General features: G+C 37.0%; 1 protein-coding gene across 1 annotated transcript in view; it reads right to left on the bottom strand.

The window, feature by feature from the left end:
- Window positions 1–25,111, bottom strand: part of spon1a (spondin 1a) — a 66,674-nt gene that overhangs the window by 12,350 nt on the left and 29,213 nt on the right. Inside the window, exons 7-8 of the mRNA XM_072381241.1 lie at window positions 8,343–8,407; window positions 782–983 (exon numbers count right to left, since the gene is read on the bottom strand). Of these exons, the coding sequence (XP_072237342.1) occupies window positions 782–983; window positions 8,343–8,407 (267 nt within the window). The remainder of the gene's footprint in view (window positions 1–781; window positions 984–8,342; window positions 8,408–25,111) is intronic.

The raw sequence follows: 25,111 nt of genomic DNA, 5'->3' as shown, positions 1-25,111 counted from the left end.
CACAATACAGACAGCCTAGTCTGTTAGTGTTGACTGGAGAATACAGCAGACAGCGCATCACAGTGAGGGGGGTGTGGGGAGGAGCTTTGTTCAAGGCTGTTACTGGACTGGCAGCTGATGACAATTAAGTTTTAGTAGCGAGGCAGTATGCAAAAAGGTTTTAAGTGACTGTGACTGTAGGTGGAGAACCTGACCAAGTGAAAGCTGTTGGCATAATGATGAGGTCAAAATGTGAATGTGAGAGGAAGTCTCAGCTGGTGATGAGAGCATGAAGGAATGTTATGTCAGGTGTAAAAGGTGGAGAGAGAAAAATGTTTACAAAAGGCCAGGAGATTGTGTGGTGGAAACCTTAGCTGAGTCGCAGATGTTGCATAATGATGATGAAAAGTTGTCTTGTAACTTGTTTCAAAATAACATAAAAAGTAACTTTTGTAACTCTTAATTGTAAAATGTAAATTTCAGTACATATATATATATAATTAAGAGTTTTTTTTCTGAAATAAAGGCGTTTTTGGTCAATTGGCCTCTCCAATGACTATACTACTTGAATTGAAATGAAGTATTTTCTGAGGTTGGACTTCTAAGTGAATAACTGAAGCTGGGGGACATATTGGCCTGCTTTTACACCACAATATTGTCAACTGTTCGTCCAAAAAGGCACTTCTTTTTTTGTTTGTTTTGTTTTTAAGGGGTTATTTTACCTTTTTGTGAGTAAATTATTAGACTAATAAAATGTTCGGTTTCGTCACTAAAATCCAAATCTATGGATATTCGCACTGACCTCATAAGAAAACCCACTATCAGTGCCGGCATCCCAGGGAATCAAGTCCTGGACCACCTTCTGTGCCCATCCACACTCTTTGGTACACAAGTCCTCAGCAGACAGACCCACATTCCAGTCTGGACTGGGTCCCATCATGGTTAAGAAGGACATGAGATGACGGGTTCGATCCACTGAGAATTCAGCTGAGGGTGCAGCACGCCTGAAAAAGACAATGACCGTGAGTTCTAAATGAATTAAGCATTTGTAAGCTTAAATAGAGAAAACAACATCCATTAGCTGCATCCCAACTGACAACTGACAACTGGCAATGGCAATGGCTGTAGCATACAAACGATGTAACCTGAGGCTAGGCTGTACAGTGCCTACTCCATCTAAAGTGAGATGTGTTGCCTGAACAAAACCAAACCTAATGATGTATTTATTTGCTCCGAATGTCTTTGTTAAATCAGACATTTCTAATTTTGGAATATGCTACTTAGACTAACATAGACACCTTTGAAAGAAGTTTCTAATGCTCGCGTTTACAGGTTTACAACGGTCAACAATAAATTTAGGTAAATCAGTGTCCTACTCAGAGAACCAGAAGTTATTTGGAACCGGTCCTCATCCAAGTTATTTAATGATTTATAAGCGCCGATAATGGTTCAATACTTACGATCTATAATCCGGCTGTAATATAAAATACTATAAGGTAGAATTGACTACAACTATAACTGAAATATGTGTACTTTTATAATCATTTAAGCATGTATTTCCTTTATATGCAAGTTAGGCCTGAACTGAATTTAGGATACTATTGGCTTTTTGTAAGCAACTTGCTTCAAACACTGCAGGATCCAGCAAATAAATAAGAAGCTTTAATTACTGTTACATTATAACAAAAGTGTAAGTAGGTGAATGCAAGTCCTGAGGTCACTGACACATGTTCGTTACCATCTGAGCTCAGAGAATTACTCTAATTCTAGGAGTCCAAATTCATTTTCTTGCACAGTTAAAACAAGCTACATTCATAGCTTAACAAAGACCACTCTCATTGTTCCAGTTTAAAGGCACAGAGGGGAAGTCAAACTAATGGTCATAGTCTGTTTGACACCGCTGTGAAAGGTGCCATTATGTCCCTTTTAGCTTTTAGCCTATTATGTCACAGTCCAAAACAATTAACAAAGAACTAGCCGTTGGCAAATAAGTATCAGTGCGTTTGATAAAGTGAACAGCTTTACAACCCCATACATTTCAAACACTGTATTCTGTACTTTTTTTTTCTTTACAGATGAGGCACATGCTGTCCGTTATGGTTATTCTCTGCTGTCTGCTGTCACCAGCCTTATCTTCTTCTGACTAAAAGCTTCTTCAGTCACTTTCGGGTCAAAGACTGGACTCCAAAGTTTGACTGGACTCCACAGTTATGGTAATGCTTAAATGGTGCACCTATGTCTATGATTTAGGGGAGCTGCAGATTCAGGTTTTACATTTGGATATTTTTTAGAGATGTCACTGAAAACAAAAAGCAGAGAGAGGAAGAGTAACACTTAGAAATGAATGCTGAGCTAAACAAGCCTGTCTTGAAATGTGAAACTCTGACACGTCTTTAAGGCTTGCAATTCATAGTGACTAGCAAACATTAAGTTGACATGTCGTATACTCACATTGCCATTCCACATCTATCTCCATAGCACATTTGCTCTGCTCCAGCATTGTAGACACACAAACACACACCCACGCATGTACACACATGCAAGCGCTCACACACAGACCTCTGGCCATCTGTCTTGACCAGTGATTGACAGCTAAACTAATTACTAGAACTTTCCCAGCCAATACAAGATTAATTAGGAGTGGGAAGCTTCTTGTTGTAACACAGACAATTAGTCAGTGATTCCTCTTCAGCTGTCATTGTGCCCATATAAATCCATTTGACTTCAGCCAACTCAGTCCAGCCCTCGCACACTCTACTAATGACGGCCTTGGAGGGTGTGAAGTCGCTCTTATTCCCTGGGAACACACATCTTGCCTCAACTGTCCTGCTCTGTGAGTTCTTCAAGTCTGAGGTTTATCTTTGAGAGTCACCTGGACTCTACAAAAAGGCAAAGCATAATTGACAGAAAATAAGAGTCAATGAAGGGTTGGTAGCAAATAAGGCAGGGATTAATCACCTCGATAACCCCCGTGAAATGCCCCGAGAATTTTAAAATGTTTCTGGTTTAGAACTCACACAATTTTAGCAATGTGCACATATAAGTGAGTATAAAATGAATGTTAGGAGTCATGAATATGTGGCACTAATGATTCCCTTCCTCTTTTTTACAAACATTACATGGGCAGATGGCTTATCAATCTTTTTTGATAGTTTCAATGTGGGAAAGGCAACAAAGACCATATAGTAACAATGTGCTCATGCTAATGAAAAGGCTGAAAAAAATAAATAGGTAAAACAGTTTTTCTTATCACAGTTCAGCGGCAACAATGGCAACCCTAATAGGTTAAATAAATTATTTGTTCATCCTTACCTAGAAACAAATATAGGTGTTTCCAGTAGTTAGTGGAAAAGACTGTGGTAATGCTTCTTATACTTCACTAAAAATGCACAATCCACTGCTCGCTACCCTAAAACTCTGAACTGAGCTTGTTAACAGCTGCAATCTATTCTTCAAAAGCTCTTTATTTCACACCTTTGACAACTTGTTTCTTTCTTTTTAGCTGCTAATCAGATATAATCCACTGAGCACCAAAGTAGCTCTCTGGTTATTAGAAAAATGCCTGACAAAGGAGAGAACAAGGAGACAGCACGAGTGTCATGGATGCGCTGAAGCTGGGAGGCAACTATTTCAATCCTGAAAAATAATGAGAAAGGTCGCGCAGAGAGGGGGTGGACAAGTGAGGAGAACTTTAGTTATGAAACTAAGGAGATAGGAAGAATCAAGTGAGATATGTAATGCATTAACGAGGGGCAAGATAAAGTGCAAAAAAGAGATTAGGTGAACAGAGTAAGAAGGGTTTTTTTCTTTCCAATGTATCTGTTAATGATGCAATTGAGGACGAGGTTGGTCACAATGTCTCGGCCTTTTTCTATACATAAGGCCAAATGAAATAGATCTTATAATTATCAATGCTTCATGCTTTATTGTAGAGCTTTCATAGACCATGTGGTAGATGAGCTCTTGTGCAAAGGAATGTCTCGGGCAAGTTGGTGAACATACAAAAAAATTATCATTTGCATTAATTTTGTAGAAATAAATGTTATATTGAAACATATGGATGGATTTTAACCTGACAGGGGCAGAATGGAGAAATTCTTGACGTGAGGAACCCCCAGTGCCTGTTTTCCAGCCCCATAATATTAGATGCTCTCTAATAACATTTCAATTGTGGTAGCTCTGCAACTACATCAATTTATTATTACTATTTACAGGTATAGTGAAAAAAATGTATCTGCATTTCCTCATTACCTAAACTGAATTTTCAAATCTTAATTTCAAGATACTATTCTGAGGCTGCAGCAGCTGCACTGGCGTTATTTTCATGTTCTTGTTTCTTCAGTGCTGGCCTACCAAAATACTTTTTTTTTTTGTGAAGGCACTCAGTGCCATAACCAAAATCAAACATTCTCCCTATTTTTAGCAAAGCCAACCTCATCCTATACTTAATATGCTGTAGTATAAGCAGCTGCTCCGCTTCTTCTGCTTCTCAGATGAAGAAGTGAAGCAGTCTTCTCTCACTGTGGCAGATGGCCATCCTCCCTCTCTCTGGTTCCGCTGTAGGTTTCTTCCTGTTGAAAGGGCGGTATTCCTGCCCATTATAGCCAATTCTGTCGTAAAAGCTCAAGATAGATGGATTCGTGTCGTTTGTGGATTTCACGGCACTTGATGGATTTTTAAACGCTGTTCAGACTCAAGGAAATCTTAACCATTTAAAACCTTTCCATTACTTAATTTTGAAACTAATATCTAAAGCTGACAAAGTAACAGTTGTCCATTGGCCATGACAAGAGAGACATCTGAAAGTGGCATCAATCACATATTATCCATGATGCAACGTCAAGTACAATTCATATAGTTATGTTTTCTTTTAATTAAAAAAAGGATTTTCATGTACAGTGAAGTGACAATTCATATTAAGCTCCATCAACATGGTAACTAAAAATATATGCACTCTAAATGTTTTGCTACTACCATCAATAAAAGTATTTTGCAATATTTTCTGATGGACAGGAACAATAAGTGCTTCAGACATTTGGGTGGAGGGAAGCCATTATAGTTCATGACATTTACTGGTTGCCTCACCAACATTACTTCAGCATCAGTACCTTTTAATATCAAAGAATTAGTTTTATGTGTGCCGATCTGCTTTTTAATCTTACCCTACAAAAATATCTGTAAAATGACTCTACAGTGATCGGGTTATTAAGTCATGAACATCTGAGATCCTTAAACACTCTTGGACTTTTTATCTGTGCACAGCAGCACTAAAGAATATGGTGTTAACAGGCTACTGCACAGTTTGGTTAGTTAGATAAAAAGGGCCATTACGCATCACTCGAATATTAAAGCATTACATGTTAAACCACATATTTCCATTATTTACTATACATTTTTATTGTTTAATTTCAAAGACAGGTATGTGTCCTACATAGATTTACATAAGATCTGTGTGTGTACCCAATGTTCTGGAATACCCATTCTTACCATAGTTGATCATATACTTTGCCCTTTAATGTATCAGGCTTCAGGGGATTTGCTGTTTTTTGGCTTCACTTTGCTCTCATCTTCCACCTTTGCATGTTCTCCCTCTATTTCTTTGCTGTAACATCTATTGTACAGGCAATCATTTCACCCTTTTTAGTAAAAAATAAATAAATAATGCATGATATAAGAAGAGGCTGTTAATTTTATGAGATTCAGTGATACTATGCTTAAGGGCATGCTTTCTGTGTTTTCTGGTTTATCTGCATGGTTAAAAAAATGTTTTATCAGTTTGAATGTCATCCAAAAACTCCATCTTCATCCCACCATCCAAAAACATGTATGTGAAGTTAATTGATGACTCTAAACTGATCCTAGGAGTGAGCGAGGGTTTGTGTGGCCCTGTGATGAACTGGCGACCCCTCCAGGGTGAGCTCTGCCTTTTGCCCTATTGCAGTGGGGATGGCCACCCACGACCCCCCCACCCCCCACCAATGGATGGATGGATGTTATTCAAAACTAAAAAAAGAGACATATGCATGTTTTAGTATTCCAATGCAGAAGTACCTCGTTTTATGCAGTAGTCTTATTGTTAATAAGAAAGTAGTGTTTGTTACAGTCTCTCCTGTGTTTGTCACCAACATCCTTTCTCCTGCCCGCTCGGCAAGCCTCCAGGAATACAACCAATTAAATGCTCCCCTTAGAGAAGCTCTCCCTCACTCTGAAATTACTACAAACTGTTTGGAATCTAAAGGTAACCAAGATTAGGAATCTATTGCCTGTATATAATCACTTTAATACGCTATAAGTTTTGCTTCATAAACTTTCATAAACATTTCCACATTTTCCAAACATTTGAGCATCCTGCTATGTCAGCAGTTAGCAATCACCCTCTGGGAGTTTTCACAGCTTCATGATGCTATGGATGTTGAGTGTTATCACAAGTCTGAGGAATCACTGAACTGATCAGACTTTGGAATCGGCTGATGATAAATTCGTCAATTCAGAGCTAACAAGTTAAGGAAGGTTGAAATAAAAAATGAACAGTGAAATTAAAGTCTGAACAAAGATTCCTTTCTTATTTTTGCAAGTTGCAGGGGGTTGGGCTTGTTTCTTGTAAACAAAAAATATCGAGAAAAAAATCAATCACTCCCAGACTTTTGCATATATCTGTAGACTACATATACTGTATACACGCACTTGAAAAATCACAAAGATAGACACATGATGCATATTCACCCTGTGTTATTCCAAAAACACAGGCAAACACTACAAATGAGGAAACCTGCTGACATAAATGTGCATTTATACATTGTTTTTAACACAGCTCATATGGAAAGTAGTGGAAAGACTCTTCTGACATTTCTGACATTTGATACGATACATTTCCCATCGGATAAGGAAAATTTAGATTTTACCCTGTCTCCAGAACACTTTCTTGGCAAAGACTAATTATTGATACAATTTCCCTTCTCTTTTTCTATTGCCAAGATATTGTTAGTGACCCCACATGCTCACATTTGCTATATGCAGTCTAGGCAAGAAATTATTAATTGGTTGCATATACGACACACAGTTACCTAATTAGGCCTGTTCAACACGATGGTTTCTATAACTGGTTGTTGTCTTCGCTTTGGAGACTAATCTCATGGCCCCAAAGAGAGCCTGTTGTTAAGGAAACAACACAGCACTTGCCTTTACACACTGATGTCCCTGTATAAGCTGAGCCAAAAAGGTTCTTGTTTTTCTCATGAATAAAAAATTTAATGGCCCCTATGAACTTAATAAATTAATGTGGACACCGTAAGCTGGTATAGTTGGCAGTTTTGGGGCTCCACTGGGTTTTCACTGATCAGCAAAACTTTGAGTCTCGCTGTGGAATGATAACTTCAGCCTCAAAAATTTCCCATTGTAGATGTTTTGGTGAAGGAAACCACAATGCTTTGGAAACTATTTTGTGCCTTACTTCCCGATTATTACAAAATATTTTAAAAGATTAATTTCATCATTATAAATGCAATAAAAGAACAATATTCAAAAGTTGCTGTTTTATCCCCCTGTAGGTATTTGATGGCCACATAGTTGGTGTGTATCACACATGAAACATAAATAGGTTTAATATGATTATTAATTATAATTAATTGCAAAACCTTGTAAAAGGTAAGATGGTTCATCATAAAAGGAGTTTTTCTTTTATCAACATAAGCGGTTATTTGTGAGAAAGGTGATACAACACTAAGTAATTAAGTTGTCCTTAGGAACTACACAGTATGCTACTTACCCTGTACTTAAAAAAAAAAAAAAGATAAATGAAAATAAAGTGATGCAGGACTTTTTGGCTCAGAGTTAACACAGAAACATTCATAATGAACGGGGACAGTTCCCTTGATTAATAGATGCTCATTAAGCAAGCATTGCCTAATGATTCATTAATACAAAATGTTGTATTCTGTTATTTATTAGTCTTCTACTATAGCGTGCTTCTTTAAGAATTATAAGGTAGGTATTTTATTAATTCAATCATTTTCCATACCCATTTATCCAATTCAGGGTTGCTTATTTCTTTATTTGTTTGTTTCTCTATTGAGAAAGTAGCTTAAAAAGAACCTCATTAAATAAAAAGTCAGCCTTAACAATTGTTCTACCGTTCAAATTATTAAGAAACTTTTTACATTGAAAGGTCTAGGAAAAATATAAATATAATATTCTTCAGCTTTGTCAGTCTTTTCACAGAGAAATGACTACTGTCATGATAGTAAAAAGTCTTGTAGGTAGTAAACAGTAAGTTTGATCATTTTCGTAAATATATACTATACTTTTGTATATATATATATATATATACATATATATATCGAGATATTTTATCGTATTTCACTTACACATTAGGGGGCTGCCAGGCTGGCCACTGTGCTTTCATTTTGATGACTGTCAGAACATCATCACCCTTCAAGAGAGAGAGACACATGAAAAAAAAAAATCAATTGCAGTCAGATAAGATTATCAACTGTGCGGTAAATGGACAACTACATGAATAAATGGTAAGAAGATACAAATGAGACATAGAGGGTTGCATTTTATTTACATCTAAGTGAGAAATGAACACGCTAACATGTGAAAAGTATGTCATTAATACAAAGGGAGACAGTTTGTCTGCACAAAATTGAAAAAGTTACAGGTTACAAATCTTTTCCGAAACAATTTTGGTTTTGTATCACACGGAAAGTCACTGATAGCCTAAAGCTGACAGAAAAGATAACATTACATGTTTACAGGCTCAAATATCAGTATCACTGTCATGCTAGTGTACAATGTTCAACAACAAGTGTGCATTTTTCTAACTTCTTCCACAGAAGAAAACTGCTTGTCTTAATTAGGAACAAAAACTGTATATGTTGGAGTCCTCTAAAGCTCCTGAAATGGTTCACTTTCCTGTATTTGATGAATGTTATTAGCTAATATAATTACTATTATAAAATAGATGAGTCATTTAAAAAAAAGATAAAAATTTACTTTGTTTTAAGTGTTTCTCAATTCCGGTCCTCATGACCCACTGCCCTGCATGTTTTCAATGTTTCCCTCCTCCACCACACCTGATTCAAATGAATGGTTCCTTATCATGCCACTGTAGAGCTTGATGACGAGCTGATAATTTGAATCAGGTGTGGTGAGGAAGGGAAACATTGAAAACATGCTGGGCGGTGGGTCATGAGGACCGGAATTGAGAAACACTGATTTAAGTAAACTATAAAACAATGAACTTCTATAAGTTTCATTGACTAATCTGTAAAAAGTTCTACAGTCAGTGTTTAACACTTTTAACACTAATTGCTAAAAAGGACTTTGATCAATGTTCTATACTGAGTATCCAATCTTTTTTGTGCTTTTTATCTGCCACTGCTGTTGATGTTGACAGCCAGAAGTGCTATAACTGCCTTAAATCTCCTTACAGCTCATTGACAGAGACTAGCAAATGGAGACATTTTGCTGTCATGACAACACAAAGTGAACATTAAAATCATAAAAGGGAATTTGTGTTATGTCTGATTGGGAGGTGCTTCACATAATCTTTTTGTACGTGTAAATCTTCAGCTGTCTTTATTTTCTTTTATGCAAATGCATGTTCAGAACACAAGCAAGGAACAATGCTAATCTATCATGATGTGAAACGGTCCTGGCAGTGAGAAGATGGATCAAACTTTCCATCAAAAGCCCACAGCTTTCCCAGAAACCATTAGAAGACAGCGTCACAAAAGGAAATTGAAATAAAAAGTGATTAATTTCATGCAAATATTTACTTCTGACTCAATAATGTATGCAAACTGATCCAGAAATGTGCTTAAATGCTGCAGCGATAAGCAATGCTGTTTTTCTGTGGCCAGTCTATGTTTACAAAACTTTTTTGGTTTGTTGTTTGCAAACCCAATATGTAAGCATATCCATCTCTCACTTTGTGTTATGGAATTTCATTACAGTAAATCTGTCAAGGTGATAATGAGCATAGCAGGCTAATCCCTTTTCAAATTCAAGGATGATTCTGATGGGCTGAGCTGTGCTGACAATTCACACATTATGCAGCGTATTCATTCTCTTTCCATGTTTCCACCATCTGTGACCATGTCGTACGCTTAAGAAGGCTTTGCACCTTTAAATCAACATTTCAAGTTAAATATAGCAATACACCTGCAAGCTTTGAATAAACACCAGGTGGCATGAGGAAATGATTTTTTGAAAAGTTATGGTGCCACTTGTGTCTCTGCTCTCTTAAAATTCACACATTAAAAAGGTGTTTGGTTGATCCTTTAGCACAAGAATAACTCCTCTTTCACAATACACAGTGTATATTAGTTGTCTGAAACAGCTACAGCGAACATAGAGCGCAATAGTGAAATCTTCTTGCAGGTTTTTTACCTGCATCTCTATCTCAAATACCACCTAAGCTTTGACCATCTAATATCCTTGGTAGTAGGTGAAGAGAAAAGAGTTTGGAAATCCCCGTCTAGTGAAGACTAGAGCCAGCAAATGTTCCAGTGAGACCTTTAAAGAAGCACATATTTCACAACCTGCAGCGTGCAAGACCAGACCAGTGACAAAGATCACTACTGAGTGAGCCAACAAAGACCTCACTTTAGTCTGTTGGCTGCCTTTTACTGAACAGATTGAGCTGTCAAGATGAGACTGCTAACTGCTGAGAAGAGCATGTTTTATTTTCCGAACCTGCAGCCTCAAAATCTACCGTACACAAAACATTTTTTTAATTCTTTCCTTCCTTGTATGTTATTCTTAATCCTAATGGAGTAATACACCTGAATGGTCTTTAGGGGGGGTCATTCAAAGCTTAAGTTTTTAATTACTACCTATTTGCTTTCAATAAAAAGCAGCTGATTCACCTATTTTTCTTTCATATTATTTGACTCTGTACCTCATATCCACTAATCACACATTTGCAGTTATTATTCAGAAACAGGAGATATTATGCTTAGATGTTTTTGATGCAAGATTCTAACTATTCACAGCTTTTCGATTGACATACGAGATATTGCAGCTGATCGTGACAATAGCGCCGAAACACGTTAATTTTCAAAATATGCCTGCCCGTGGAAAATATTTAAATTAAGGTTGCAAAAGTTCAGCAGTTCTAAACACAAAACTTCTTCTGCACCGCACATATTTAGTTAGAGTAAGAGTGGGATGTAGGAGGGATTTCCATTAAGAATTTATGATAAGTTTTCATCTTAGTCACTTAAACAAAATTATGCAAATCAAGAGCATTACTCAAGCAAAGAGCCTCATTCATCACCAAAAGCACAGCTGGGAAACTTCAGCGAGAATATTCATCTATTTATCTGCCAGGTTGGGGATCCTCAGACCTTTACATACTCTTTTTTCATATGATTTGCTATGTTTGATGCAAATCCTTAAAAAAAAAACTATTTTCAAATTTTTTTTTTGTCTGTTTTCTTTTTGGTAATTTAACAGAATTTCTTTGTTGTTGTTTTTTTTTACTGTGCAAAACCGTAATGAAGATGTTATATAACGCATCAACTTTTTAAATCAGTATCTTTCTCAAAAAATAGAAACAAGGCCAAAGAGTAGCCATCTTCAGCTGTGTCCATCCATCACAGGCAAACATTTCAATGTGAAAGGAAACAGCCATACAAAAAGGAAAAAAAACCTTCACTATTATTTTACACTTGGTGTTAGATTTAATATTTTAAAGATATTTATCGGTTTAAGAACAAAATATAATTTAATGATAGTCTTCTATGTTTCTTATCCGTAAAAAAAGGATTTTGTACCGTCAATCAGTTATATCTTTCTTTTCAACATTAGACCTACTATATTTTTGTTTTAGCTTTTAATGCGCTACTTTTAATGACTAATTAAAGTACTTCCACTTGTATAATTATCTTAGGATCCAACCCCTGCTTCTCCTTATGTCTATGTCAAAGGCAGGCAGTGAGAGTCAGAATATCAAAGATTATGCAGAAGCTGACCTTCTCTTGCTTAAATTGAGTATATTTCCACTAATGACTGGGAAGCAAAACCCTGTTAGTAATATGACTTTCCCCCTTGCTTCTCCTGCCAAACACGTAAAGCAGTTAGATTTTCAGTGAGCATGTCATTTTCTTCTTCTACTGATTTAATACCAGACAAAATCATTCTGGTACTCTCTTGGATGGTTTAGAATGACAAGTAAGATCAAATCGGCACTGGAACTCAGCAGAAAGGTCTGGATAAGTGTCTTTTTTATATGTACACATTAACACGAGACGTTTGTTTTCAAGTTCAGTGACATTCAAAGATCAAATTTGAATTGTTTCTCATTTCAAATAAGTTACAATGTTGAAAATTGCCTGACAAAGTGTCACAACCTGATGTTGTTAAAAAAAGAAAAACATGATCTCAGCCGATTTCCTAATCGTCTCATGCTCTCTCTGAGCATGCAGCTATTATAGTACAAAAATAAAGAATCTACCTGACACTTACAAGTTCCCTCCATATATCCAAGTGCAAAACCAATCTGCCTTCATCAGTTGCTCTGTATTTATGCATCTTACTGTTCATTATCAGCCCTGCTCCAGAAATCTCCGTCAGTAGTGTGACCTATAAAAATATTCTCTAAAACAATGCAGCATCTCCCTAAAGTAAAGCATTTCCATATTCAGGGCAAATTTGTCAAAGTCAAGAAGTGATTGCTTTAGTTCACATCCTGTTTACAGGTTTTATTTTTTATTGGAAAGAAGTCTTTTCAGGAGCCACATGCGCTATGACAGGAAATATATGGGCAGTTCTATTTAATGTTCAAATTAATAATCAAATTTCCCATCACACTTGTGAGAACTACTGTATGTCACTATGAATTATAGCCCATTTGCTTTGAAATCTGAAAGCGCCAAAAATAACTGAGGTATTTCATATTACAAATGAATGGCATTAATTCAGACATGTCACAAGCTTTTTAACAGCTTTTGCACTTGCAAATGAATAACTTTAACGTGTCAGAGTTTCTGTTTAGAAATTGACAAACAGTTTTTTTGACAAACAAGTTTTCGATGGAAACAACTGAAATAGATACAGAGATATCTGACGAAGGGGCATTCATGTAAACTTAATCCCTAAATTGTTGTAGGAATTTAATCTTGACCCTTTTAAATAGTTACACCATGAGCTGGAAGTGAACCCACTGTCAGAGTCCTCTGAAGCCACAAGGCCAAGTCTTTCCTCCTGGGGTAGAATTGACCTGTCGTGCTCCCTCACATTGAGGATATCAGCCATGAAATTGGCTCACAGCGAGCTGAGGCTAAAGTCTTTAAATACTGCCTCAGCGAGGTAATAGCCAAGTAGTGCATGGTTCTCCCACTGGCTCAGAAAACCTTAGCAACCTTCACATCTTTTCCTTTTCCATCCATTACCAGGACAACTGTGCATGGTGCTTGTACTTCAGGCCCAGGGGGAATCCTGCTTCTCAGTGAATACCTTTATACACGCTGAGAAATTGCCATATCTTAATGAAGCATTTAGTAAAGGATATGGTTCAGTGCTATTACTTTTATTAGTTTTACATAACCCGCATTTGACTGATCTGACTCTTGTTTTTCTCTGTTTAATTTGCATTGATAAAATCTGAAACTCTGTGATGAAGTTCTCGGTGAAATATGCCAATGGACCACGACATTAAATTTATCTGTGTTGTAATGTGTGGGTTCCTGTCATGCTTTAAAAATAGTTCTTGCAGTGTGTCCTTTGGATCTTATGAGCTCCAGGTCCGGGCCCTTGTGAGGGGCTCCAGTGCATCCCACATGTGCTCATCAGACGAGGATCTAAGGAGTTGACATGCGGGCCAATGTTGTTTAGTCTGCTGCCATGCAAAAGTATTGCCTGGTCGGTGGTCCTAATGTTGTGGCCCATTGATCTAGAAGGGAAATGTATTCAAGTGTGCATATAAAATAATGTGTGCATGTTTTACATTATGTGATATGAGTCTCTGTGCACATTTATTTGTGTTGCACCTGAGACTTTTCATGACAGGATGGTGTGATTATATGCCTCTCTTGCATTAACTGGCTTTAAAATGCTAATGTCGTCAGACGATAAGCTACTCTGAATATCTGTGAATGTGTTTGTATATACTTATATAGAGCTGTACAAAATCCTAAGCATGAGAACTATAAACTATGAGAGATCATGTTGAAGTTGAAGTTTTTCTGCAGGGTTGTAACTTGCTTTTCTGTTTCCCTCTGACTTGTGTGTCTGAATCTATTGACATGTACTATTTCTCATAGTCTGACTGACAGATATGTCAGAAAAATAAGTACTTGTAGCAAGTTTAGTAGAACAAACAGTTGTGTACAATACTACTACTACTATACTATTAATAATAACAACAACAACAATAATAATAATAATAATAACAATAATAATAATAATAATAATAATAATAATAATAATAATAATAATAATAATAATAATAATAATAATAATAATAATAATAATAACATGCAATATGTGCAGAATGTGGTTTGGCATTGCTGAAATAAGCAGCTAGAGGGTCCCTAGTTTGAATTTCAGCTGGGGCCTTTCTGTGAGGAGTTTGCATGTTCTCTGACCTCCAACTTCGTCCCACCGCCCAAAAACATGCATATTAGGTTAATTAGTGACTCTAAATTGACCCTAGGAGTGACCGTGAGCGTGGACGGTTGTTTATCTTTGTGGACTGGCGACTTGTCCAGGGTGTACCCTGCCTCTTGCTCAATGACACCTGGGATAGGTGCCAGCCCCCCTGCAACCCTGTGTTGGATTAAGCGGGTACAGAAAATGAATGGATATTCTTAAATCATCTGTTTGCTCCCACAGTCATTCACAAATTGGTGAGCCATTTCCCATGTTTATATTTGGAAATAATCTCTGTGTTAGTCTGTCTATATCGAATTGTTGATGATCCAAATAATTCTTCCCTCAGTGTGAACGGAATACCTGTGAACCTGTGATTTTTTAAAATTTTAAATGTGTTGTTGGTATCATATTTCAACTTGAATGAGGTTGAACTGTAGGACCTTCATATGCAATTATGGTTTTAGGACATATTTCTCTTCTTTGTGTTCCTATGAATGAATATTAGCTCAGTTAACATTGTTGGCCTCGTAGGGGTTTCTGTAAAACACAGGTCCAGTCTTATGATTTATACACACCGATCAGAAGGACCCTGACTTCAGAGTTATATTTTTTCAAGAAAATGGTTAACATGAATGGGGAGGACTAGATGAAATGTAATGGAATCACCCCAAATCCATATTCAAAGTAGAGCCTTAACATAAATACTTGTAGCGAACTCAAGTGTGGAATTTAATACAAACTTAAGACTTTAAATAACTGCAACATTCTTTTGTGGGGCTGGTCAGTGTGGAAATTCCAGATGGAGGATTTCTACATCAAAGAAGAGAAATTTACAACAACCTTTGCCCACAAAAGCATTTTGGGGGAGTTTTCTCAGCCCCTCTTCCCACAGACCTGTGCCACAAATTTAGGTAAATGCATTAATAGCTTAGTGCTAACGAAGCTGAACAAACAACAGACTCTCTCAAGAGAGTATTGGGGAAAACCAGAACAGGACCCTTCCGACCCTATATGGGTCAAAGTAAACAATGGTGACAGTTTGCCCTGACTCTGACTCAAGCCAGAGACAGTCGCAGCATGGACCTCTCAAAAGGATCTCACCCAGAATCACTTTTTAGCTGAATCTTGAAACTATATTAAATGTGCTTTATATCGTTGTACAAGTTCTTTCATGTTCTCAGTGATATCACAAGCTGCATTTTAATACCTTTTTCATGATCATACGTGGAAGGATACAGAAGAAGTAATTATTTTGGAAAATCAGCTTATGGAGCCACGTTGCCCCCGAGTGGTTCGTAGTACTAAATAGTTAAACCCAAAACTAAGTCAACAACTTGCATATGACATGTGACCTTTATATGAAATAATCCAACTGTTAACCAATGCTTCAGCTGTTTCTTATTGTATTCACAGGAAAATAACATTGTTTGGTTCGTTATTCATACGTCATAACTTTACAGATATCCATCTGAATTTTGAAACTCATAACCATCATGTTATGTTATGTTATGTTATGTTATGTTATGTTATGTTATGTTATGTTATGTTATGTTATGTTATGTTATGTTATGTTATGTTGCTTTTGATGTCGTTATATCCTAAGTTTCCTCCTACGGAGGAAAGCAGGAGTCGAATTGTTCTGAGGCACCCTCGTTGCAGTTCGCCTTACAAAATACGTCCTGGCGGAGAGTCTTTGAAAATGGAAAGAGAGGAAGATGAGATGGAAGAAGAAGGTCTGAACAAGGCCAGAATGAGAAGAATGTAGTAGAATTTGCGCTTTTGTTCATCCATCATCCTGTCTCCTTTCTATAGCGCGTTTTAAACTCTGCTGCTGCAGCATCCTCATCTAGTTTTGATCACCAAAAGGTGCCAGCGTTAAGCTTGTCAACCTTTTTGTCAATCTTTGGTGAATTTAAGTTCACCTCATCAGAGTTGGTCAGCAACTAAAACCAACTCGACCCTTGGACAATTTTGCCATTATTTGCGGTGAATTTCGACACACCACCTGTTCGTCTTCAAGCTACAAGTAGCCATCCGGCGCAGGAAAGCGCCCGGTCCAGTCCCTGAAAGTCAACCACAACAAGGCCGCGAGACGCAGAACCGAGAGAGACCCAGTGGGACCCGCTGGCGATGACCTGTGGTTCGGAGCTGACCTAACAGTAAGATCTGCCCTGTTCTTACATTTCAGACGGTATGCGGTGGGTGTCGAGAGAATTTGCTATTAAAATGATAAATTAACCCAAGTTGATAGCCTTTAAATTCAAATAGTAACAAAGCTCGACTATTTGAATTATTCCGGTATCCATCCATCTCCTCCCCTTAGTTCTTTTCAATTCACTAAGTGTTTCTTATATAATCATCCATATTCAAAGCATTTCTCCTGTTGTCTTAAGGTTCACGTCTTTGGTCATGTCATTTTAATAAATGGTTCAGAAATATACATTTATAAAATCAACCGGTTTTTGTGTATGTGTTCTTTACGTATGTGTGAGTCCAACAAAACGAGAATTCACGAGTAGCCACTATATGAGACTGGAATTTATTTATTATTAATTAATAGTTGATTATTAATTTAACATACCAGAATTGTGAGATTCTGTCTTTTTCCTTCAACTGAAGGTGGTGCCCTAAAACGAGGTAAAATAAGGCTTATTCAGATAGTGAGAACTTTCGGATACATCCTTATATCTTATTGTTACGCTACGTGTGTCCGCTATAAATATATATTGTTGGTGCCTCGTGTGCCAGCGATATATAATTTGGCTGCATACTTGCAAATAAATTCTGCTCAACAGGGAATCGGTTCATTTGAAAGTACAGCAGACTTTGCTATTAATTATCGTAATGTAGCTCATAGGATGGACTTCACTCTAAACGTTGCTCCAAACATTGAAAGTGGTCCCTAATTAGTCCTTTACATGGCTTTAGATGGCCAGCACAAAGTAAGTGTTTTAGAAATTGGCATTTATCAGAAAACAAGACTTGGACTGAATATAAGAGCTCAAATTTAGGCACAAGGCAAACCTGAAAGCAATAAAAGAACAAAAGAAAGGGCATGAGTTAAAAAAAATGACTGTGTCTTGTACAGCACAATTTGATATCCCTGACTAAAAACCAAAATATTTAGCTTAAAAAATAATTAAAGAAAGAAGGCAATAACCAAATAAATAAAAGGATCAAAGAAAGAAACAAAGAATCAAGGACACAAGAAACACAGAGTCAAAGAAGAAATGTATCAAAGATTGTTCATCCTCATATATTAAATTTCCGTAGGATTTAATGGAAAATCAGGTGTACAGAAATGCACACAACACAAACTATAAAAACAAGTTAATATGAAAATAAGACTGACTTAAGCACTTTTGACAATTCCTGAAAGGAACATACCGTGTCTAATATGACAACAAAGAGCAACAACTCTCTGAGTGACTGGAACTAATACTTTTCTACTTACTAAAATCAATGCATGGACCCTGAACAAATGCTTTTGAGCTGGTAAGCAGCAGTTTGAGGAACATGTGTGTTCAATATAAATCTTTGAAGGCACATTTTGACATGTATCCAAACATGTTACTGGCTTTAAGTTGCAAGTTTTACTATATCAAACCGACTGTAGACAGACAAATGGAAAATCCCCACTGGACTACAACTTAATAACTTAATGTGAAAGTTTGCTTGTCTTAGGAAAATGAGGCAACTGAAAATATATTACTATGAACATAAAAGTAAAGACTTTTTTTTGGCTGCTGATGTGTTTAAGTTATTGTCATAAACATGGTTACACAAACTGAATTACATGACGATAAAAGCTTAGCGGAGTCATTTCCAGAACAGAACTGCTTGTATCCATTAGAGAAGACACATCATGCAGTGCAGATGACACTCACTCTCATGTTGGAGGGAAAGGATTCACATTGCATGAATAATTTTCATCTAGTCCTGACAAGCGCACTGAACTATCATTTGTGATGCTTGATTTAGCATTTGTAATTCCCTTTTAGGCAAGAGACTGCATTTAAACTGGCATCATTGTGAAAAAGAAATGGTTAGGGACAGAGTCACAGTGTTAATATGGTGTAATATTGTCTACTTGCTCCACTGACATTTGTAATGGCTTAATATGACTGTGCCTGGGAAGGCAGCCACACAGTAGTTTATGTGCTTTCACACTGCTGCATAAACAATAAAAAAACCTGCCACTATAAATCTTCAGACTCAAATCAAGACATTTACATAACATTTCTGTACAATATATTTCTTTAATGATATTGACATCCATTTTGTCTCCAGACACAGAAACAACGGTAAAAACCATTTAGCACAAAAGCTAAAGTCACAAATGAAGATTTATTTCTCTCAAAATAAACCTTTTTTCCTTTTTTCCTTTGTAAAATTTTGTCTAACGTGACACATTACTGGCACAGTGGTAAAACAAGTGGTCAACAAGTATGAGTTGGCATCTATAGCTGATACCAATACTTTAGCAAAACTGCATTATCTGATGTAAAAAATCTTGGTTTTGGTGTTTATGCATTTTAAAAGAGACAAATATCAGATGCAACAGATAAGAAAGGAAATTTAAAAAAGATTAACTTAAAAGGTAAATGTAAACATTCAACAATGTCACATTTACATTTCATCAGCTAGATCTGATCATCACTTTATAGCTTTATAGCTTTATAGGGCACTTGAAAAAAAGAAATGTTCAAAGATAGTAATTCCATTACATCCACACTGACAAGATTGTCTTCACTTTAGAATGTGTCTGCATTCATTCTGTTTTGTATAAGAGTTTAATACAATATTCAACTGTTGTAGATTATCTCTAATTAGTAAATAATTGTACAGTTGAATCAGTTAATCCCTAATCCCTAACACTGTTCTTTTTCTGTGCCTCTATATGGATGGTATGACACAAACCAAAACCAGCTGCGGCTCTGTAATCTACACATCATATCTCCAACACTGAGGCCATTCCCTATAACTTAACAGAGCACTTTGCTACTGGCAGAAACTGAAAAATTGTCCAATATCTCCCAAAGCTTTCTAGTGAAAGGAAACCACCGCTTATCTATCTTACCCATTTTAAAGTGAAAGCACCGTCCAAGCCCTCAGGCTGCAACCACCAGCTTTCACTGTGGAGAACTAAAAGAGCCCTCAAATTATATATTTATGCTTGTAACCACCTGCCAAACAGCAAATTATCATTAGCAGAAGGGATTGTTTTGTAGGATGTTTATTGCTTAACTGCTTGACTCTTTGTCTTTGTCACTCACACTGGGGCCAATTCCGATGAAAATAAGATATTTCTCACATTCAACTGAATTGTAAATTTAGCTACATAGCTGCTATGAATTAAGAAGACTTTTCTGTAAATAATGTAAAAAATAAGCCCCTGGCTGAGCACCAAAGCAAGAACTGAACCATAATGGCTCTGGACCCTGGGTGTGGGTATACATGCATTTATTTGTGACTGAAACATATTCCTATTTACATTTTAACTTAATCAGTATTCCCTCTTATTTAACTGCAATTTATGCAACACTCATTTTACACACAGACTCTTTAGGGTTGAGTTTTAATTTGATAGAGTTGTCATTTCCCAGAGTGTTGCTTCTGAAAAACATATGAGGCAGTGTGCTGGTGACCAGGCTCCCAATGCATAAACCCATATTAGCATCTTTCATGCCACAAAGCCAAACTGTCACTGGCGCAGAAGCAGAGTGGAGACTGTTGTGGAAATTGCCCATATCATTCAGGGTTTCTCTGAAAAATTATACTAATGGCTATTCCCTGTTCCTGGTGGCAATGCTAACATGAGGGAGGTGAAGTCTCCTTACTCACCGCAATAGCAGGAAGACAACCATGAAACAGTAGCAGCTGGAGCCTTTTTTTCAGAGCACTTGTGTATCATCATGCTAAAATTTTGATTAGAGCTAATTGTCATGCAAATATCACTGGGAAACACTTACTTCCTCTGTGTGCAGAATTATGCAGATAAGTAATTCATGTTTTGTTGCCAGTACAACACATCAATGTGGCCTGACCTTTGGCTGAGTGATTAACGTTAACTTTGCCTCTTTCTGACAAATTGCAATAAGATATGTTAAACAAAGGTTACTATGTATGATAACAACAACAGGAATTGCTCATTCTATTCTTATTCTAAGATTGTATTAATAGTGTGTCAAAGGTTTGAAGTTTGCAGAGGAGTATTTCATTTTGTACTAAAAGTGGTCGAAGTATTCCCTAGCACAGCACAATTATGTGAAATTATGAGTTGTTTTCTGCCTGCCAGCCAAAGCTTCACTTGGTCTACAGCAGCCATTTCCCAGGGAGAGATAGCAACTCCTCTGATGTTGCAATCAAAGTTCCACGCAGGAATCTCTGATCTGTCGGTCCCAGCACGTACTCTAAACTATTAATAGACATAAAAAAATTGCCTCAAAATTCCAATTGGATGCAAGCTGGCTGTTATCAGCACATAGCGTGAAAGGCTTACACAGCCTTCAGGTGTTAATTAAATCTCCACTGACATTCCCATATCCTGCCCTGCAGAATAGGCTGCAGTTCAGATATTGCGTAGGTGAAGTCACTTCTGTCACACCAATCTTGCTCAAAAGAGACAGGAGAACATCTCACGGGCATGAGAGAAAACGCAGTGACAAGAGATTCAGCTGTGCTAAAGGTAGAGAGGATTGCAAGCGCTGACTACTTCTCTGGAGAGTCATGAATTGATTTGCTGACCGTGGTTGTCCTCAGCGGCAATCTCTGAGCCTTGCAGTGCAGTGTGGAGGGCTACAGTTCTGCGTGGCACACTCATTCATCAAGCAGCCTGAGCCATCATACAGGCAACACCAGCAGACCTGGGCCCAGGGCTAAGGGATATTATTAGAGATGAATTGAGGTAACTGCTGTTGATGACCCAGTTAAGGGTGTCTGTCGCTCTCTAAGCTTTTCTTCTGTTTTATAAACTTTCATTCTTACTTTGTAATTCTTTCTGTATAAGGAGGTCACTGTGCTTAGATGTGCTGTGCCGCAGAATATGATAACCTGAAAACTGCCCACTTCTGGGAACAAAGCATAAGCTGTGTTTTCACCAATGTATTTACTATGCATAAAACATTGTGCACTTTGACATATTTACTGAAGCGCAGTTTTGCACCAAAACTCACAAGAGAAACTCACAAGAAACATAAAGACACAAATAAGCTAAAACAAGACATTACATAGTAGAGAGTCAAAGGATTTGCAGGATCTACAAAAACATCAAAGATCTACAGAATATTTCTACACATAATATATGATGTGGACCCATTTTTAGGAAATATACTTTAGTAGAACAATCCTTAACTACCTAAAATTTTTGAAGCAGGAAAAAATGTCATTTATTTGCTATGAAAGGAATATTGTGGATTCAAATTAAAACATTGGATTCTCATTTTCTGTCTTTTTTCTGTTTTATCCTGTTCAGGATCTATGAGGGTGTTTCTACCAACTGATATTATACAAAAGGCAGAATGCACCTTGGACAGTTTCAAAGTCCATTACAGAGTAAACACAGCGACAGACAAAACCATGCAGACTCACATTCGAACCTACAGTCAATTCAGAATCACCTGTTAACCAAATAATGAATGATTTTAGGTTGTGAGGGGAAAGAGGAACACATGAACATGCAAACTCCACACATAAATTCCCCAGTTGAGGTTTGAACCAGGAACCCAACTTGCCGTGAGTACAGAGCTAATGACTGTGCCTTTTCAAAAATCCAATTTTATTCGGCAACTAAAGATAATCCAAAAGTTATTAAGCAAAGGCCAATAGACAGAGTTCAGTATAAAAGTACCCACATCTGTAGTCAGTTCTAATGAGTCAAACACAGTTAGTTTCTTCCACTCAACATAAACGTCTATTTATTATTTCTCTCTACCAGCAGAGAAGAATCTCAACCTTGGACTATATGTCTCATTGCTTGTTTCTGTGCACACACACACACACACACAGACAGATGAACACAAACACACAGCATTTGTGGCAAAATAATGCGCTAGAAATTAATAATGCTGCACTGAAAGTAATGAAATAAACAATGGAACTAGCAAACGCTGCAGTTGTACAAAAACAGTGCTTCTGAATAGCAAATCCCTGCTATCTTCTGAGAGTGAACACAACACTGGACGCATTATATGTTAACTGACTGTATGTCAGTTAAACCGATGCAAATGATGATGGAAAAACCGTTCATTCAATCACCAACAAAGTGTTTTTGTTGGGGAGGTTTCTTTTTCGTGTTTCCAAGTGTGGGTTGTACATATTTTTCACAGACAACTTCTGAGATGGTTCTCCATATAATAAACTATACTTTTGTTTGTTTTTTTAATCAACAAATCTCTCATTGTGTTGCCTTAACGAAATACTTCTAATTCTAGTCGCAAGTAATTTGATATTTATCTGCATCACATGCTCAGTGTTTCCAAGGTAATTTTCTATGGCAAACTGGTGTGTCATGACGTAAGAATTATGCAACGCAATTACACAAAGAAACATTATCTTTAATTGAATAAATGAACACACACTCATCCCCAAAACAATGGCAGATTCGTTACCCTGTGAAAGCGATCTAAAAACCCCTCAATAAAGTTCCATGTCTTACAACTTCAACTGAACCGGATAAGTTAATAGGCTGCAGCCGAAGTGTGTCATCTGTTAGCGCCGTGACATTCAAGCAGAAGAGGGACGTGTGGACAAAACATTCACAATAATCCACGCTCCATAGAAAAACACCTTTCTTTAAAATAGCTGGAGATCTTAACCGGAGGCAACAAGAATGTGTGTTGCATTGCTTTAAGTGCCTCACAAGGCGATGGCGGCACGTTACTTAATAGAAGAGTTTCCTGCAAAGCCAAATAAACCTCATTTTATTCTGCCCAGAGAAGTGCAAAGAGCTTCTTATGGGCCGTACAGGGAAACTCAAATTTAGTGAGCTCCTACTTGGTTGGCTTCTGTGAACCTCTCACAAAAGGGTATAGAGGAACTGCTTATTTTCCCCACGTAACTGGAGAAAAACAAAACCAGCAATAGAAAAATGAATAAATAAAAAACACAAACACTGACTGGCACGTCTCACTTATTTGGAGAAAGAATATTTTGAATTCAAATATAAATATTCTAATTTAGAATTGAAATTATGTATGAATTATACATACATTGTTTATATAATCCATCGTTGCTACTTTGACATATTTGTTAAGAAGGTTTCATGAATTGATCATTGAAAATAAAATTACCATTTGGATTCATTTTAAATTAAATTGACCTGAGCCAAGGATCACTTGTAGGTATTTAGAATTATTTTACATTTTCCACACAGCACAGTTGTCAGAAAAGTTTGCTTATTATCATTAAATAAAAGTCACAGCCAAAGAGGCCATTTCATATCAAAACTTCACTAGGAGAAGTTGGGAGACAAAGAGAACTGTGTTTTAAGAAGGAATGTTGTCTCCCCACTGATTGTTATCTTTATAGCTCCCCAAATAAGGAGATGCCTCCAAACTAAGGAGATATGCCAGACCTGGGCATATAGAGGATTGTATGTATGTGTGTGTGTGTCACCTAATAAAAGAGCAAGGGAGGCAACCACTCGTTGGAGAACTCTTGTGAATCTGCAGAGAGAAGGTTCGTGTGTTGTTCTCCCCTTGCAAGTAAAATTCTGAGGCCTCTGAGGGATTTCTTGGTTTCATACCGTTGTCTGTTAGTTAATTTTTCTAACAACAGTTTAATCTGGGGCTTGCTTACAGGGTTTCTAAGACACATCTGTCACCATCTATCTTTAAATGGCTAAAAACTAAAATAAGAATTACAAAGTGTGTACTATGTCATACATCACATTATAATGTATAAAAGTGTATCAGATGTAGATCTTTGTTTGCATTTTGTTTTTGTGAGTATTAGGAATACAAATGTCATCATGTCTGAATGCTCTGTGTCTTTAGCTGTCAATCAAACTCTATCTCCTTTATAGTTTTGACCCGCACCTGCAAAGTCACACTTCGGTCCTAACCTACTAAATGTTATGGAGATTGCAGTGAATGGAGGTCCTAAAAGCCATGGCCTGATTTGCATAGCAACAACAAAACAGATACCTCACTGCTGAAAGTAGATTTATCATGGCAGCCGCATGAGTAAGTGATCCCACAGATTTATTATGAAGGTTTATAGCATTTGGTTTTCCTTGATCTTAGGAAGATCTGAAAAAAATAAGAGGGGGCTCAATTCCAAAATCCAAATAGCCATTCAGAGCAATTAGCCTTTATGATTAGAAAAAACTTTATTAACATGACTTCAAAATATATCACCTTGACTGGCCACGGCGAAAGCCCCCGCGGCAAGTTTTTCATGATTTCATTGGAAACTGGACATTCCAAACTTTAATTAATCATAGTATAGTAAATTAAACTGTCTTCATTCTCTGATAGATGAGATGAAAAAGAAATGCACTGATTCATACAATCAATTACGACTGAGTAAGCAC

Source organism: Leuresthes tenuis, unplaced genomic scaffold, assembly GCF_036924035.1.
Source record: "Leuresthes tenuis unplaced genomic scaffold, fLeuTen1.0.hap1 SCAF_2, whole genome shotgun sequence".
Taxonomy (NCBI): domain Eukaryota; kingdom Metazoa; phylum Chordata; class Actinopteri; order Atheriniformes; family Atherinopsidae; genus Leuresthes; species Leuresthes tenuis.
The sequence above is the reverse complement of the archived record's forward strand: the minus strand, read 5'-3'. Positions and strand labels throughout refer to the sequence as shown.